General features: G+C 37.9%; 1 protein-coding gene across 5 annotated transcripts in view; it reads right to left on the bottom strand.

Moving 5' to 3' along the window:
• Window positions 1-19,452, bottom strand: part of Ncoa1 (nuclear receptor coactivator 1) — a 206,445-nt gene that overhangs the window by 69,536 nt on the left and 117,457 nt on the right. For all 5 annotated transcript variants that reach the window (XM_042696731.1, XM_042696727.1, XM_042696729.1 and 2 more), the window contains 4 exons: window positions 14,234-14,339; window positions 8,097-8,263; window positions 5,203-5,300; window positions 367-544 (listed from right to left, as the gene is read on the bottom strand). In XM_042696731.1, the coding sequence (XP_042552665.1) occupies window positions 367-544; window positions 5,203-5,300; window positions 8,097-8,263; window positions 14,234-14,322 (532 nt within the window). In that variant the 5' untranslated portion in view covers window positions 14,323-14,339. The remainder of the gene's footprint in view (window positions 1-366; window positions 545-5,202; window positions 5,301-8,096; window positions 8,264-14,233; window positions 14,340-19,452) is intronic.

Below are 19,452 nucleotides of genomic sequence, written 5' to 3'. Positions count from 1 at the left end.
CAGGGAAGTAAGAAGAATATAGTATGTCTTTTACATGAACATAATGAAAATTGAAAACAAAGGTCATTTTAATGTAAGCTTTATGTGGTGAAGCAATTAATTGCTGTCTCTCACTTCTGTCAACATGTCATCATGACAAAATATAGCAAATGACAAACACTTTCTTATCATATATATCCGAGGCTGAAACAGCACTTAAATATTTTAAATAGTTATTATTTTATATTCTTTTATAACATTTATACTTCTATAAATTATAATACTATGTATAATATATTGTGTATAATAATACAAATATTGTAACTACATACACATACATATTAGCTATAGAAAGTTAGTGTTCTTTTTAAAAATGAGTTTTTTTACCTAGTGATTTTGGTAGTAGATTCTTGACAAATTCTGCATGATCTCCCACATGCAGTATGCTGTAGACACTAGTGTTCATTAATTCTTCCTGATTGTAACCCAAGTAGCTGGTCACATTCTCTGACACAAATACAATTCTTCCTTCACAGTTCACAACAAAGAAAAATCCATCCAAAGCCTGCAAAACCAAAAGAGGGATTAAGAGGTTAGATGATTAAAAAATAAATATAAAGTGAACATATACATTTCGCTAGTAATAAGATCAAAAATATATGTCAAGATGTTAGGAGTGGTTATTGCTTGGTAGGTCAAGAGTTTTAAAGACTGTATTATTAATGTTTTTAGTATGCATGAATGAGTCAATCTTCTTTCGTATTTTATTTCATTTGCTTTCCTCAAAAATCCCACTTTTTATTTTAATTATCTTTAAGTAGTTATACAAAGGAGTTGTCATTTAACAAAGCAGTTTATGAATATAAAGCATCTTGATCAACTTCACCCCCTTCAACAGTCTTACTCATCCTTTCACAATCTAACCATTTCCTCATTCGAAGTAAATTTTGTGATTGCAGATATGAAGTGACTGTTCACTCAGTCATAAAAAAATCTCTAACCCATGTGTGGTAGAACCTACTTCTGCCCTCAAGCAAGCTATGTTACAGTGGGAGAGAAAGATGTAAAACAGAACCAGTGAAAAATGCAGTATTGAAATATATACAAATCCTCTGAGGGCACAAATAAGGGGCCTAATTTGAGATGATGGGGTAATGAAAGTTTTCTTCCTCATAGAGTCAGTCCTGACTTAGAAAAGGCAGAGTGAAGGAGGGCAAGAGGCTTAGGGAAGGACACAGTAGGCAAAGGCAGTGCAAGGCATAACAGTATGGAGCCGTTGGAGTGCATGACATAAAGCAGTCCTGTGTGGCAGGAAAAATGTCAGCAAAGTAGATAAGACTATGTGCTGAGATGGAACCAGGGCTCTTTCTCCAAGAGGAGATGAATGTGCTCCCAAGGGGTGACAGTAAAAACCAGACTCTCTATATTATAATCAAAATAACAATCAAAACTGTACTTTGATTATAATATAATCAAAATTAAAATAAATGTGCATCAAGCTGGATACACATATAAACATCTTGAAGTCCAGAGAGATACAAACTTGATTGATCTCAAATCATAAACTTTGGAATCAGTCCTGAGGAAGAATAGAATTCTAGACTGTTACCATATGTGTTTGGAATCTTTCCATTTATTGCATCATACACACTGGTATAGCCAAAATGGAAACAGATGACACAGCATTCCATACCTGGATACACACACACACACACACACACACACACACACACACACACACACACACACACACACACAAACACACACACACACACGAGAAAGAATTGAAATCAGTACCTTGAAACAGATATCGTCATGCCATATTCATTGCATTATTTATAGTACCCAAGATAAAGAATCATTGTAAGAGTCAATGGATGAATGAGTAAGATTATTGCTAAACCAAATGTTGAAATAACTTGAATTTAAAACTGAGTGCAGGCTCATGCCTGCTGTCCTCACTTGGGAGTGAAGATAGAGGTAGTTAAATACTAGTACCAGGCTAGCTTAAGCAAACAGAGATAACAATACCTGATTGAAAGACAACATAGTCAATGTGAGAGCTCTTTCATCTGCCTAGGATGCCACCCTTTAAGAGAACCACCTTGATCTCTCAGCAGGGATCATATTGCCCGAGGCTTTGCACGGGCCTAGCTTTAAATGATACTAACATCTAAGAGTGAGTGAGTCACTGAAGCAAGTTCTAGGAAAAAACACATGGAATCTCACAAACTTATCTGCCTAGACTAGCTTTGAACCAAGAACCTCTAGATCTCTGTCTCCTGAATGGTTAAGATTATAGCCAAGAACCATGTGATCTAGCATGCTCTCTCAACCCTCTCTCTTTTGGGTGGTATTGGGCTTTGCACTTAACAAGCAAGTGCTATAATGTAACCTGCCACTTAATGCTTTCATTATTTTTTTTATTGTAAAGATACTGTACAAAGGGGCTACAGTTACATGAGTAAGGTAATGAGTACATTTCCTATGGAGCATTGTTACATCCTCCTTTGTTTATCCCCTACCATCCCTTCCCTCCCCACCTCACTAACTCTCCCCTCCAAGTTGTAAAGTTCCTTTTCAACATAGTGTCTTGTATGTCTCATTGTTACAATGGGTCAACCTGTACCCTTGTTTTAGCATTTTGTTATTTCCCTTCCCCTCCCCAAATTAGAAAAAGGTATATACAAGATGCAGAGCACCAGAATCAAATACAGTGACAATAGGTGTTGTACCATAGGGGGAAGAACACACAAAAGGAAAAAAAATCACATAGTACAATATATAAAAACAACAGCAACAAAGGAAAAAACCTCTTGTGTCCATATCTTGGGGTTCATTTCCCTTAGCATCATCTTATATGGTCATATGTACATAGCTTTTGATTTTTTCTACTTGTCTGATAAGATTATCCTAGACATACTACTTATTGCAAATAAGGGAAACCATGGGACCTATGTTTTGGGGGGTCTGTCTTACTTCACCTAATAGAATTTTTTTCAAGTCTTTCCATTTATTAACAAATGGGGCGGTGTCATTCTTTTTGATGGAGGCATAGAATTCTAGTGTGTGTGTGTGTGTGTGTGTGTCTGTCTGTCTGTCTGTCTATCACATTGATCCATTCATCTACTGAGGGACGGCTGGGTTGGTTCCCTATCTTAGGTATGGTGAAAAATGCTGCGATAAATCTTTTTTTTTTTTTTTGATCAGGCGCTGTCCTGAGCTCTTCATCTCAAGGCGAGTGCTCTACCACTTGAGCCACAGCGCTACTTCCAGTTTTCTGGCAGTTTATTGCAGGTAAGAGTCCCAGGGACTTTCCTGCCCAGGCTAGCTTTGAACCGTGATCCTCAGATCCCAGCCTCCTGAGTAGCTAGGATTATAGGCATGAGCCACCGGTGCCCGGCTTAAATCATTATTTTTTAAATAAGGTTTTGTTTTTGCCCAGGCCAATCTGGACCACAATCCTCTCCAAGCTAGGATAACAGAAACATGTCACTACAGGAAAGCAGCCTGTTACAAGTATAGAAGTGTAATACAGGAAAAGGTAAAGCAAGGAATTATTTGGGTGTCATCTCCATAGGATACAATGTAAAGTGATCTAACTATAAATACATTGTATTTCTGGGTGCAGCATAAAGTAAGAACTAAAATTGTGAGACTTCTCTTACATTACAGATAGGTAGAGAAAAGTATTATGGTTAATACTAGGCAGAGAAGCCATAGTAAAAGGACAGAGTGCAAAAAAAATTAGAAAATAAAGTTATCTATGCAAATTTGTTACACCACCAGAAAGCAGGACCTTGAGTAAGGACAAGGAAGGGATTTATTTTACATATATTCACACAAGTATATGTGAAACTGGACTTAAGATAGAAAAGCATATGTTGTGGGGGATAAGTGCATATGCACACAAAAATAAGTGTTTTTGAACATTCATGTATGTGACTGAGCATCTAAGGTGATAAGCCTGCTTGGAAACAAAACATCTGGATTCAGAAGACAAGTGGTCAAGATTAAATAGGAAAGGTAGCAGTGAAAATGATGCAGAAATTCACCGGGCACCGGTGGTTCATGCCTGTAATCCTAGCTACTAAGGTGGCTGAGATCTGAGGATCATGGTTCAAAGCCAGCTGTGGCAGGAAAGTCCATGAAACTCTTAACTCCAATTAACCATCAGAAAATCTGAAGTGGAGTGTGGCTCAAGTGACAGAGTGCTCCCCTTGAGTTGAAGAGCTAAGGGACAGTGCCCAGGCCTCAGAGTTCAAGCCCCAAGACCAACGAAAAATGGGAATTATGCAATAATTCAAGTTTAAATATTCTTTCTTTCACAAAACTTGATAATAACACTTTTTCTTTTTTTTTTAAATGATGGTCCTGGGTCTTGAACTTAGGGTTTGGGCACTGTCTCAGAGCTTTTTTCCTTAAGTCTAGCACTCAGCCACTTGATCTACAGCTCTACTTCAGGATTTTTTTGCTGGATAACTGGATATAAGAGTCTCATGGTCTTTCATGTCCAGGCTGGCTTTGAACAGTAATCCTCAGTAATCTCAGCCTCCTGAGTCACTAGGCATGAACCACTGGTACCCAACTGATAGTAACACGCTCATGAAGCTTATAGAAACAATTCAAAGTACTCAGGAACCTTTCTGGACAATACCTACTCCAATAAAGTGAGGTACCTTTCACCCACAGGTGAAATTCTGCAGTATGTAGCATAGTACGAGCTAGCTAATAATTCTGATATTTTTTCCCCCAGCATGCTCTAATCATCCCCAAAATACAAGCAAAAACACAAGACAATGGAGTAGAATTGCTTTCCATCTGACAACTTTGAATACCTTATAAAAATTACTTATGTTCATTTATTTACATTTGATTCTGAAATAATAATTATCAAAGTTTTATATAGTAAAAAAAATTATAAAAAGTTCTTGCAGACTGTGAATGTGACTTAATGGTAAAGTCCTGGGTTCGGTACCACATAAACAGAAAAGCCAGAAGTTGTGCTGTGGCTCTAGTGGTACAGTGCTAACCTTGGGCAAAAAAAGAAGCTCTGGGATAGTACCCAGGCCCTGAGTTCAAGCCCCAGGACTGGAAAAAAAAAAGTTATTGCAAATTCTGCTGTTAACACAATAATGAAATACAAGATATAAATGAGGATGTAGAAAAAGCCAAATTGGCAAGAACAAAGATTTTTAATTTGGGGCCAATGAGGATACTTACCTCCAGAAGAAGAGGTCCTAAGGATTCCTTTTCTATTACTCCTTGACTGCTTGATGAGATATCTGATTTCTGTACATCATCATCAGTTGTTGATTTCTCTGTAATAAAAAAAAAAATCACATATTCCTAAACACGCTCATTTCCATAAAGGCCATAAATTTATGTCACTGAAACAGGAAGATTTTTGTTTTTGAAGCAAGTTGTAAAAAACAAAAATTATGAAGTTTATGTAGATTAAGTTACTACACATGAAAAAGTACAGTATTTAGGAAAAATTAAAATTATCTGATACTGTCTGGCTAAGCAATGTAAAAAAAGAAATGAAGTATACTTTTTTGATCTTGGTAATAGGAAGAAGGCATTACTTCCTGTTTTTTTCCTCCCTTTTTGTCAGCTGGGAGACATGGAGAAGTGAGCCAGGGATAAGTTGTTGTTGTTTTTCCTGTTTCCTGCATTGTTGGTTTCACTTGAGCTCCTTTTGTTTGCTTTGCCAGTTTTCTTTTGTATTATAGGCTACCTAAAAATTCTTAGGGTTTTGTTCACACTGAAGAGTGAGATACAAGCTGGACGCCAATGGTTCATGCCTATAACCCTAGCTACTCAGGAGGCTGATCACAGTTCAAAGCCAGACTAGGCAGGAAAGTCTGTGAGACTTTTATCTCCAATAAACCACCAGAAAACCAGAAGTGGTGCTGTGGCTCAAGTGTAGAGCACTAGCCTTGAGCTGAAGAGCTGAGGGACAACACTCAGGCCCAAGTTCAAATCCCATGACTGACCAAAAAAAAAAAAAAAGAGATACAGCTCAGCACCTGTGGCCAGAGGATGATCTAAGGATCATGGTGTGAAAGTAGATTGAGCAATAAAGTTTGTGAGACTGTTTTCTGTTTTGTTTTGTTTTTGGTTGGTTGTGGGGCTTGAACTCAGGTCCTGGCATTGAGCTTTTTTCACTCAAGGCTAGCACTCTACTACTTTGAGCCACAGCTCTACTTCTGGTTTTCTGGTGGTTAACTGGAGATAACTGTTTCACAGACTTTCCTCCCAGGATGGCTTCAAACCATGATCCTCAGATCTCAGCCTCTACAGTAGCTAGGATTACAGGTATGAACTACCAGTGCACCAGCTCTGAGACCCTTATCTCTACTAAACTAACAAAATAGCTGGTTATAGAGATGTGGCTGAACTGATAGAGTGGTATCCTTAAACAAAAAAAAAAAAACAAAAACAAAAACTCAAGGATAATGTCCAGGCCCTGAGTTTAAAATCCTAGAACACACTCCCCCATCAAAATAAAATAATAATAAAGTGAGTTACTAGGTATTAAAGGCCTGGTGTGGTGGTACACACCTGCAATCCAAGCTACTTGGGAGGTGAAGACTGGGAGGATTGCAGTTTGAGGCCAGCCTAGATAGAAAAGTTAGTGAGGCCTGTGTCTGAGCCTGTAAGCTTGGTGTGGTGGTATACAGTGGTGATCCAGCTTTGTAGGCTGAAGTATCACAATCTGATGCTTAGCCTGGTCAAAAATGTTAAGACTTTATCCAAAAAGTAAGTAAAGCAAAAAAGGGCTGCAGACATGGCTCAAGTGGCAGAACACCTACCTAGAAAGCACAAGGCAATGTGTTTAAACACCAAAAACAAATGAAAAAAAAAATGTACTAAAATGCCCATAAGAAGCCATGTTTTTACTTAAGATCATCTCTGAATATCTTTCCTCTCAGACTGTCCAGCTTCTGTGGAGGAATCCTACTTCTTCATGGCCATGGGCCAGGCAGCGGCCAGACTATGTGTCTGTAGCCTTGGTTTCTCTTGTTTGCTAAGTTGGTTGTCACCAGACTACTTTCTAGCTTCTGAAAGCTTTAAATTATACAACTTACATGGTTTTAAGCATATTCACGTATAGTCTGTTTGCCATTACTTTTAATTGAAAGTTCTTTGAGGTCTATTCCTCCTTTTGGTATTTGTGTTCCTACTTGCCATGGGTAATTTCCTCATGTTAAGAAGTTTTAGTGTAAAACCAGCCACAGTAGAAGTTTCGTGTGGCATTTTGTGGGCCAGGTTGTGGAAGAGTTCCTTCTAAGTGCTTTGCAAATGTTTCTGGTAGGCAGCCCAGGAGTGTAGTGGTGAGGGGTTCCCACTAAATGTAAGTATCAACTTCAAAAATCTTCCTTCAACCTGTGCCAGACTGCAGATGGCCCTACAACTGTGTCTCCTGCCTCAGTCTCTAAGTCACTGGGTTTCCTAACTTCCCCAGACAACTAGCTGTCAAGTTGACTTGGCTACTTTGTTTTTTTTTGTCAGTCATGGGCATGAACTCTGAGCCTGGGCGCTATCCCTCAGCTCTTCAGCTTAAGGCTAGTGCTCGACCACTTGAGCTATAGCACCACTTCCGGCTTTTTCTGCTTATGTGGTGCTGAGGAATTGAGCCCAGGGCTTCAGGCATGCAAGGCAAGCATTCTACCACTGAGCCACCTTCCCAGCCCCAACTTGGCTACTTTGTTACAAGACTCTCAGCCCAGCACTGGGCTCACACCTGTAATCATAGCTACTCAGGAGGCTGAGATCTGAGGATCGCAGTTCAAAAACAGCCTATGAAGGAAAGCCTATGAGACTCTTATCTCCAATTAACCACCAGAAAACCAGAAGTGGTGTTGTGGCTCACAGTGGTAGAGCACTAGCCTTGAGCTGACAAGCTTGGGGACAGTGCCCAGGCCCAGAGTTCAAGCCCCACAACTGACAAAAAAAAGGAGATGGGGGTAGACTCTCCAATTTGGTAAAGTAAGTGCCATCTAAATAAAAACATTTATGTAATAAAATGATAATTCAATGCAGCTTCATAACAATAAGAGTAGAATGGCATATTAGGAATCTTTTAACAACAGAAACAGCAGACTTCTTACCTTGTTCCATTCTCTTCATTAGCTGTATCTGATCGACTGTTTTCTTCAAAATTTTGCATTTGTCTGGTTTTACACTCAAGCTGTCAATGTCACTGATGTTGGCAGACAGTAATTCAGCTAGCTCTTCTAAATATTTATTTTCTTGTTCCCTGCGTCTCTTTTCAGTGCTATTATACAAAGAAAAATCTAGTTAGTGCATGTGTACATCATGTTGATTTTCTTCTCTGACCATTTAATGTTTACCCATTTAGAGAAGTCCTTATTTTTATTGAAAATATAAAGCCAAGTTGAGTGTGGTGACTCATATCTGTATACCAGCAACATGGGAGATACCAGTAAGAGGATCCTGGTTTGATGCCAGTTCTAGGCAAAAATACAAGACCACATCTGAAAAAAACTAAAGCAGATCTAGGGAGGGGCATGGCTCTGTGAGGCCCTGGATTCAAACATCAAGGCTGAAAAAATAACCAAACTGCAAACAAAAAAATCCAAAAAATTATAAAAACAAATTTAAAATTCATACCTAAAACAGCACTACAAAATACCAAGATGCAGAAAATAATTATGGCTAAAATATACAAAGTGAAGGGCTAAAATATACCAAGTGGTATATGGCTCAAATGTTAAAGAACTTGCCTAGCAAGTTTACACCAAGGGTTCAATCCCAGAACTGCAAAAATAACCAAAACAAACAAGAACCATAAAAGTAAATGAATGTTATAATGGATGTGTTTGCCTGATGCTTTATATACATTGAGTATTTTCAAATAGGAAGTGATTCGTATATATCAAAGAAGCCAACAGTAAATGTACTAGCTGCATTTGGCATTAATGTATGTTAGAAACAACTGCTTTGAATGAAAATCTGAATCGAAATCTGAATTTTCAAAACTTTATTACTAATTAAGTATGGCAGACTGTGCAAGAGCTCAATAGCTGTAATGAGAAATCTGATAATTTCTCCATCCTTGATTAGACTATGATAGTCTTCATCACAAAGAAAAAAGCACTGTACAAAAGTAAAATTTAAAAAAAGAACAATAGGGAAGGGGAAACAAAAGAGGAGGCTACAATGCTTGATAAGAAATGTACTCATTATCTTGCCCATGTAATTGTAACCCCTCTGTACAGTATTTTCACAATAAAAAAAGAAATATATAGAATGTCCTACTACAACAGAGAATAAAAAAAAGAACTCTATAACTGTCAAAAAAAAAAGAACAATAATCAGAGCAAAAGTACAGAGAAAAATAGTATACAGTTTTGTCCTAAAAATAGGAAAAATTCTACTTACAAGTTCTTATTAATGTAATAAAATCAAGCTTGAAGAATCTTAGAGCAGCATAATAAGAAAAAAAAGGATAACGGGCTGGGAAGGTGGCTCAGTGGTAGAGCACTTGCCTTGCATGCTCGAGGCCCTGGGTTCGATTCCTCAGCACCACATAAGAAAAAAAGCCGGAAGTGGTGCTGTGGCTCAAGTGGTAGAGTGCTAGCCTTGAGTTGAAGAGCTGAGGGACAGCGCCCAGGCCCAGAGTTCAGGACCCACGACTGGACCCCCCCCCCAAAAAAAAAGGATAATAGTTCATACAACTAGCACTTTTTTTTTCTGGGGAGGGAGTGTATTGAGGCTTGAGCTCTTGTTTAGTATTTTCCACTAGGGCTGGTGGTCTACTATTTGAATCATGCCTCACTTTCAGATTTTTGCTGGTTAATTAAGAGTTTCAAATTTATCTACCTGGGCTGGCTTTGAACAATGACTCTCAGATATCAGTCTACTGAATAACCAGTATTAATGTATGATATATTATATCTATTACATATATATACTATACATATACTATAGGCATATATACATATATACTGAAATGGAGAATAATTATTGTTCATTTTTTTATTCTAGATTTTACATCTGGTTTATTTAACCAAGTTCTTAGGTCATGTGCTTTATATAGCACATTACTTTGAAATTTTTTATTATCACAACATTTAGGATAAAGTGGTCACAAACTGGTCTCTGTTTTATAAACAGAATTAAAACCCTTTGCTTGCATATAAAAGTGAGAGGGAAAAAAAGAGGTCAGAAGAAGGAAAGATCAGTTGTTAAAAAGCTTGCAAATGAAGACCAGATGCAACAGTGTGTAATCTTACCTACTGGGTATATTGGGAGGATACAGGTTTAAGGACAACCTGTATCCCCACCCCACCAAAAAAAAGAAGAAAAAAAGAACAGTGAGACCCTGATTTCAATCAATAAGCCAGATACGGGGTGCACTTAAAATCCAAGCCACCAACCATTACTGTCTCAGGCCAGCCCTTGAAATGTGAGACCCTATCAAAAAACATAAAAAGCAAAAAAGTGCCAGAGGTGTGGCTCAAGTTGTAGACTGCCAGCCGTAAACAAAAATGTTAAAGGAGAACATGAGGCCCTGAGTTCAAGTCCCAGTGCCAGCACAAAAAACAGGGCTGGGTATGTAGGCATGTACCTGTCATCAGCTATGAGGTAAGTATAAATATGAGAATCATGACCCAAGACTGTGTGGCCTGTTCAAAAGGAACTAAAGCAAAATGATTGAGGTTGTGACTCAAGTGGTAGAACACCTGTCTAGCAAATCCAAAGCTCTGAGTTCAAATACCATCAAAACATACCACAATCATATATTCTGTCTTTATCTTTCACATTTGGGGAATTATTCTCATTTTATTTAGTTAAAATTATACCTTACAACTTTCACAGCAAGAACATATTAGCAAGATATTATGACAAATTTCACACCAAGGCAATGAAAGCGAGACATGACTCAAATGAGGAACATACATCTTGCAACCTGATATGTTGAGGACAGGTGATTTTACCTTTCAGAACCCAACCACTACAAGATTTATTAAGTATGTAGAGCATCATCTGTTTAAATCTAAGGGTATAAATTTCAACCTAAGTATTTGTATTTACTTTGTGAAAACTCCTAAATATGTTTTTAGAGAAAGGGTCTCAGTATTTAACTCAGGCTAGTCTAGAACTCTTGATCTCCCTGTTTCTTCTGAGTGCAGAGATTACAGGTATGTGCTGAAACACCTATAATCCATATATGTTTTGCTCTGTTTAATATGAAAATGCTTTTTATTAAAAATACTGTAGAGTTAAAGAAAAGCACCACACTCAAGACAGAAGTTGGAACAAGAAGCCATATATAATAAATGATAAGGTCATCTACAAAGTGACTAGAGTTTGAGACTAAGGAGGGAAAAAACCCCACAAAATAAAGCAGCCACTCTAGGCACTGATGGCTCATGCCTGTAATCCTAGCTACTTAGGAATCTACTTAGGATCTAGAGGATTGTGGTTTATAGCCAGCTTGGGTAAAAAAGTCCATGAGACCCCATCATTCCAAAATAACCAGCAAAAGAGTGGGGCTGAAGGCATGGCTCAATTGGTAGAGAGCCAGCCAAGGAAGCAAACGAAACAAGTAAAGTTCAAACCCCAGTACTGAATCCCTTCCATGAAAAACAACAACAAATAGCAGCAGCCAATATTTACATAGAGACAATAGCAACAGACATGCTCAAACAAAACCAAAATTGAAAGAAAAAAATGGGAATGACAAAAAAAATCTACCATAATTGAAAGAAGGCTTTATTTACTAAATCTTCTGTCAGTTGTAGGGCTTGAACTCAGGACCTGAGTGCTGTCCCTGAGTTTTACTGCTCAAGACTAGCAATGGTTTACCACTTTGAGCCAAAATGCCATTTCTGGTTTTCTGGTGGTTAATTGGAGATAAGAGTCCCACAGACTTTCCTGCTTAGGTTGGCTTCCATCCTCAGATCTCAGCCTCCTGAGTAGCTAGGATTACAGTTATGAGCCACTGGTGCCCAACTTACTAAATCTTTTTTATTACCATCTATAGCAGATATGCCATTTCACCCTAGAAAATTCAACAGCAACTTGACCTCTAGATGCTTCTCTTCAATTTTGTGATCTGTAAAATTGGGGTAATGACATTAATTACCTCCTACGCTTTTGTGAGGATTAAAAAAAGATGATACACATAAAATGCTTTTCAGAGTTCCTGGCATATATACTGGTTCAATAAATGATACCTGTTATTACTTTAAAAACATTTTCAAGCAATGGGTTTAAAAATTGATTTTTTTTCAGTACTATGGTTTGAAATCAGGGCCTTGTGCTTGCTAGACAGGTGCTCTACCACTTAAGCCACATGCCCAACCCTTCTTTTCCCGAAATTGGGTTCTCATACTTGGACCATCTTTTATTAATATTTCTTGAACAGCTAGGATAACAGGCACAAACCAGCATGTCCAGCTTTACTTATTTATTTATTTGTCAGTTCTGGGGCTTGAACTCAGGCCTGGGTGTTATCCCTGAGCCTCTTATGCTCAAGGCTAGAATTCTACCACTTGAGCCACAGTGCCACTTCTGGAATTTTCTAAGTAATTTATTGGTGAAAAAGAGTCTCATGTACTTTTCTACCTGGGCTGGCTTCAAACATGATCATCAGATCTCAGACTTCTGAGTAGCTAAGATTACAGGCGTGAGCCACTGGCACCTTGGCAATGCCCAGCTTTTTTAATGGGAGAGTAAGGTCTCAAAAACTTTTCTGCTTAGGCTGACTTACCATAATCCTATAAGTTCCTATAAAGCCTTTTATTTTTTTCTCTCATAGGAAAGAAGCATGTAACCAATGGAAGAGTTTTACAGCTTCACTCTCTAGTATAATGACTATCAACTGAGGGTGATTTTCTCCTGTCCCCGGGGGAACATCTAGCAATAATGGCAAACATTTTTGGTTATTACAACTAGGATGCTACTGGCTTTTAGTGGAGAAGAAGGAATACTTATATTTAGAAATGTTATAAATATCCTATAATATATAACAAAGGATTTTCTGGCTCAATATATCAATAGTGTTGAGCAAGAAAACTTGTTCTCGCTCCTAGACAGTGAATCCCTATTCCTCTCAGGTGAGAAGCTGCACTTTTCACCTGGTTGAAGTTCCTTCTCTAGGAATCTGGTTTCTTACAGTCTCTTTACCAATAACTTTCTTTTTATCCTATTTAATATGTTCATATATTCTAATATATAAAATATCTAACTCCAAAATCATCATTTAAAAAATTCCTGACATAGTAGGGTGCTGGTGGTTCACACCTATAATCTGAGCTACTTAGGGAGCAGTGATCTGAGGATGGAGGTTCAAAGCTAGCCCAGGCAGGAAAGTCCAGGAGACTCTTATCTCCAATAAACTACTCTGAAAAAGCTGGAAGTGGCGCTGTGGCTTAAGTGGTAGAGAGCTAGCCCTGAGCACAGAGAGGCTTAGTGACAGAGCTCAGGCCCTGAGTTCAAGCCCCAGGACCAACAAACACACACAGACACACACACGTTCCTGATATAACAATATATTTATTAATACTTAAGATAACATTTAAATATGTTAATGCATTAATTAATTCATTTGACAAATATTCACTTTGTTCCTATTATAATGTAGATAAGCCATGCATTATGCTATGCACTTTACCAAATAACAGCTTATAATACAGTTGAGAGGAGAAGAATTCATGAAATAATCACATAAACTAATAACAATCTATATTTATGGATCAGAGACATAAAAATATCTGTAGGACAGAAACATGAATGAGGGAGATTTGATCTAATAGTTGTGGAAGAGAAGGTTCCATTTAAAGAAGTATGATTAAGCTGGTTTCTGGAAAATACTTAAGTGTTGATTATAGGAAATCAAGAGGAAGCAAGCTGGAGGAGGGAGGAATATGCAGAGCCCTTGGGGGAAGAATGAGATATTGGTGAGTACGTGGGACCTTAAGAAAGGCCACCATGAGCTGGAAAGGTGGCTCAGTGGTAGAGTGCTTGCCCTGCATGCATGAGGTCTGGGCTCAATTCCTCAGCACCACATAAGCAGAAAAAGCCGGAGGTTGTGATATGGCTCAAGTGGTAGGGTGCTACCTTTGAGCTGAAGAGCTGAGGGACAGCGTCCAGGCCCCATGACCGGCAAAAAAAAAAAAAAAAAAGAAAGGCCACCAAACTGGGAGAAGAGGAAACAAAAGCTCCAAAGTGGCAGCAACAAGCTCTGCCAGAAATAGACTCAGAATAGTGTTCCTACCTTGACGCCAGTGTGTCACATGGCGATCCTTTTCTCTTATGTGAGTCTGGGTTTACAGGGTCGGATGAACTGTCCCCGAGGCCGCTCATGATGAAAAACTTCACACCTAAAAAGGAAGGATAAGAGTAAGAAAGCTACCTTGTGACCCTTGCAGCCAAACAAAGGGAGGGGAAGTCCCTCATGTTTCTAAACATAGCCTAAATTTCTAAACAATGAATTCTTGATTACAAGCATCATAAATGCATTAGCATCTATATAAAATCACAAGGGTCATCATTTACTCATTGTTCCAATACTTTTCTAAGTCCATAAAATGAAATTATTAGTCTCCTATGATATTATTGTGATCAATTAGGATGAAAATAAATAGGCTAATGTGGGGGAATTACGAATGGAGTGACATTGATCAAGATGCATTGTTCTCATGAACTCATGTTGAATTAATTTAAACCTCTTTGTACAACTACTTAAAGATAATTTACAATTTTTTAAAAAAAAGAATAGACTAAGTATGAACACAAAAGCTAAATTCAGGTAATTTTTAAAATTTACTATTCAGACATTTCTTTTACAGAAAGATTTTAAATTTTACTAGTGAGATTTGGAATTTTAAACTGAGAGAAAAATAAACAATACATATATACAATTAAAGTTAAAATGATAAACTAGATTTGGATTCTGAATTATACTTCTACTTTGAATTCCATACTACATAACCTTGTGTTTATGTAATCAAGAGACAAAGATCAAATGTTTGGTCTATGTTAGGACCTTGGTATAGATGCCAGAGAACACAACGTCATTCCCAGCATGCAAGCCAGGTCTTTCACTCGTGGTGCCAGTTAGTGACTGCACTTAAAGATCCCTTCTGATCTGTCCCTTATCAACCACATACAATTCATAACCCTGCTTAGTCTTAAAAACATCATTACTTTTGGAACTTAAATACTCCCAGAACAATACATTCTACACTTTCCTTTTACTCCTTTCTCTCTCAACAAAGGAGAGGAAATTCTGGTTAAATGCAAAACTTCAGGCTTTCCTCTAAACTCCAAGTTTTAAACAATTACAGCAGTGGAGTGCTTATTATAAAAAATGCTGAGATTAGCTTCTCTCATATGCATTTACTAATGTATCTGAGTAAATCCTTTTAGTAGCCTAAAACTCACTTCTTGCTCTCTTCTGAGACAAAAGATTGTCATATACTCTCAGTGTGCAAATAATTCCAAAAACTTTAATCATAAACTCATGATTATTTTATTCAACTGACAAGGCACATTTCCAATATCTCCCTTTTAGAAGTATAATGTGAAGATATCCAACAGTGAGGATGACAATCTTGCAATTTTTTTAAATTATTTTTTCTCCTTCACTTTTTCTTTCAAACTAGTAAGTACTCATGTTTGATAACGCTTCCTTAAGAAGAACTGTCTCCTTCTTCAGTTTCAGATACAGTTATGATCCAAGGCTGGAACTAAACATCTCATTCTAGATTAGTTTCTCAATTCTAGTCATTTTCACTTCTACTCTTATTCCAATGTCTTTTTTCATTTTTTTTGGCCAGTCCTGGGGCTTTTACTCTGAACCTGGGTGCTGTCCCTGAGCTTTTGTGCTCAAGACTAGTGCTCTACCACTTAAGCCACAGTGCCACTTCCAGCTTTTTGTGGTTAACTGGAGATAAGAGTCCCATGGATTTTCCTATCTGGGCTGGCTTTGAACCTCAAACCTCAGATCTCAGTGTCCTAAATAGGTAGGATTACAAGTGTGAGCCACTAGTGCTCAGCTCAGTGTCATTTTCAAGATATCATTTTCTTGATGAAAATCAAATGAATCCCTCTACTAAAGCATGGCAGATAAAATTATTGCATTAGGGTCAGAAAGATTTGTTCAAGTCCAGGTTTAATACAATCTGCCTGCCCTTGGGCAGATGGGGATGGTGGCTCGTGCCTATAATACTCAGGAAGAAGAGATGGATAACATTGAGCTTTGAGGTAATCCTGAGGAACAAGCTCATAAGGTCAACATCTCAACCAATAGCCCAGTGTTGTAGTGTGCATTGGCCATCTCAGCTTTGTGGAAAGTATAAATAAGAAGATGGCAGTGCAGACCAGCCCAGGCAAAAAAATGAGACCCCATTATCAAAACCAACCAGGGCAAAAATGGCTGAAGGTGTGGTTGTGTGGGTTAGGGAGTAGAACTAACAAGAGCAAGGTCCTATCTTCAAGCCTCAGTAAAACCAAATATATATCTCCTCGTGTATTTTTTTTGTCTGTTGGTGCTTTGAGTCTTTCTAGCATCTTGTCACATTCTGAATACAAGCAAACACCAGGATTTGTCCTATTTTACTTCCTAAAGCCACCAATTCCATATATACTCCTTTATCATGTTGATAAATTAAGATTTTCATCTCTTACTGGGTTATTAAAATAGTTTCCCAAATAGACTCCCTATTTCCATTCTTGTCTTCCTTAAACACATTCACTGCACAGCCACTAGAATAGGCTACCAAAGGTATGTCTGATCATCTCAATCTCTTGTTTAAAAGCCTTTACTAAATCCTAATTACATATAGGATATCAATGTCCTTCACAGGTGTGAGCTATCAGGGCCCAGGTGTGTGTGTGTGTGTGTGTGTGTGTGTGTGTGTGTGTGTGTGTGTGTGTGTGTGTGTGTGTGTGTGTGTGTGTGTGTGTGTGTGTGTGTGTGTGTGTGTGTGTGTGTGTGTGTGTGTGTGTGTGTGTGTGTGTGTGTGTGTGTGTGTGTGTGTGTGTGTGTGTGTGTGTGTGTGTGTGTGTGTGTGTGTGTGTGACAGAGAGAGAGAGAGTATGTGTGTGTGTCCTGGGGCTTGAACTTAGGGCCTGCACACAATCTTTGAGCATGTCTGTGCTCAAGGCTAGCACTCTACCACTTGAGACACAGCGCCACTTCTGGCTTTTTCTGTCCATGTGGTACAGAGGAATCGAACCCCCAGGGCTTCATGCATTCCAGGGAAGCACTTGACTACTAAGCCACATTCCCAGCTCTGGGTGTATATTTTTATAATAATGTGATATGTTATATTTCCTTTGTCTCCTCTTCTAGACTGAACTCAATACCTAATACCTAATAATTTAATGCTTAAGAGATTTAGTAGCTAAATAAATGACAACTGATTAGCTTATCGCACTAGTACACTTAAGAATTTTAAAGGTTAATTAAGGTTTTTATGGTAATTAAGGTTTTTATGGTAATCTGTTTTCTAGAACTTTTTTAAATATAAATTTTCATTCCAGAACTTTTCATAAAGCTATGAAATTCATCCCTATACTTAGGAAACATAAACTTTCATAAAATCTCTCTTCCATTTGTTTCAACAAAAATAAGACAAAGTTAAAAAAAAAAGATATACCTATCTGTCTTGGTCTAGAAATTGAGAGATATATCTTCTAATTTTGAAAGGGTAAAAGCCTGCTTTTATTTCTTTTTTCTTTTATTTTTTTTGCCTGTCCTGGGGCTTGAACTCTGGGCCAGAGTACTGTCCCTGGGCTCCATTTGCTCAAGGCTAGCACTCTACCATTTGAGCTACAGCATCACATATGGCTTTTTCTATGATTAATGGAGATGAGAGTCTCATGAAGTTTCCTGCCCGGGCTGGCATACTTGATCCTCAGATATCAGCCTCCTGAGTAGCTAGGATTACAGGCATGAGCCACCAGCACCTGGCAAGATCTACTATTTTAGAGAAACAACTTTCGACAGTTGACACTACTGTAGACACAAAGCCAACATTCTCACAGATTGGATACTTTTGAATAACAACTCTGGGTCAAAACTGCCATATTTTTCTAACCTAGCTGTAGTTTTATTTCTCCTAAATTAATATGAAATTCTGGGGTTGAAAAGACAACAGATAACCAACCACCATCATACAAATTGATCTACCAAAATAGAAGCCAAACAGTCAAAGACCCATGGTGAAAGTAACCAACTGTTGGCTGATGATATGATCATAGTATTAACTGCTTTCTATTTCCAAACACAATAAACAGTGCAATGAGAAACCTCCAAGAAACAAACTATTAGAGCTGTTGTGTTTATGTGAAATGGCTTTGTATTCAGCAGGTCAGTATTTAAGAAGGGATCATTAACAACAGAAATGTTGGTTTCAGGAAACCAATTTGCATATCACCTTTTCAAAAGAGGTGTAGTTTCTAAGTAAAAGTATCCCATTGACTTAAAGTGTTGCTCAATATCCAATCTCAAACAATCCCTAGAGAGTAGTTTTAGGAACTGGAAACCACATCTATTTCTGTTCAAATGTACCATACTAAACCAAACAGGTGGAGGCTGAAGAAATAGGACAGTACTTTTGAATTAAAACGAATTAAAATTTTCTACATAGGAAATCTGTCATTCATCTCTCAGACTTAGCAGAGAACTGCATAATTTGAAAAATCAGTCCAATTAAGCAACTTTAATAATACATTTAAAATGTCTCACTATTTAGTCAACACAGGTTTGGAACTCTGATTCTATGGGCCTCTACCTTTTGTATGCTAGAATTACAGGCATTTTTAATAAGCTAGCATAAAGCCCAAATCATCTATTTGATTAATTTCTACCAGCAAAAACCTTGATACCGACTGAAAAATCAAAACCGACTGAAAAATCAAAACAAACAAACAAAAACACAAAAAAGAAAACCTCTCCCAAAGCATTTCATGTGAATATCTGGCTAACAGCACCAGCATCTCTTTAATGCTGATATTAATTTATGTAGCTATATCTCTTTCAATGTAATGACCAACTGACTAAATCCTACTGAAGTAACACTGGAATGTCAATTTTGAGAGTTTTCAGAACAACTGTGGAAAAAAAAATAGATCAATTATAAAATGCTTAACTTTTAAATTGGAGACTATACCATTTCAGCTGTATGCTGGTAGCTCCTGCCAATAATCCTACGTACTCAGGAGGTGGAGATCTGTAGATAGAGGTTTGAAGCCAGCCCAGGCAGACAAAACCTTGAAATTTGTATTTCCAATTAACCAGCAAAAAGCCAGAAGCAGAGATGTGTCTCAAGTGGTAGAGCTCCTACCATTATCAAAAAAGCTAGGCACAGTGTTCAGGCCAAGTTCAAGCCCCACATGCACACACACACACACCCACACCCCACATGCACACACACACACACACACACACACACATACACACACACACACACACGAATTTGAGATGAG

The sequence above is a fragment of the Dipodomys spectabilis genome, unplaced genomic scaffold (assembly GCF_019054845.1).
Source record: "Dipodomys spectabilis isolate Male_0828 unplaced genomic scaffold, ASM1905484v1 ptg000210l, whole genome shotgun sequence".
NCBI classification, from domain to species: domain Eukaryota; kingdom Metazoa; phylum Chordata; class Mammalia; order Rodentia; family Heteromyidae; genus Dipodomys; species Dipodomys spectabilis.
Note: the sequence above shows the minus strand (reverse complement) of the source record. Positions and strands in the feature narration are given on the sequence as shown.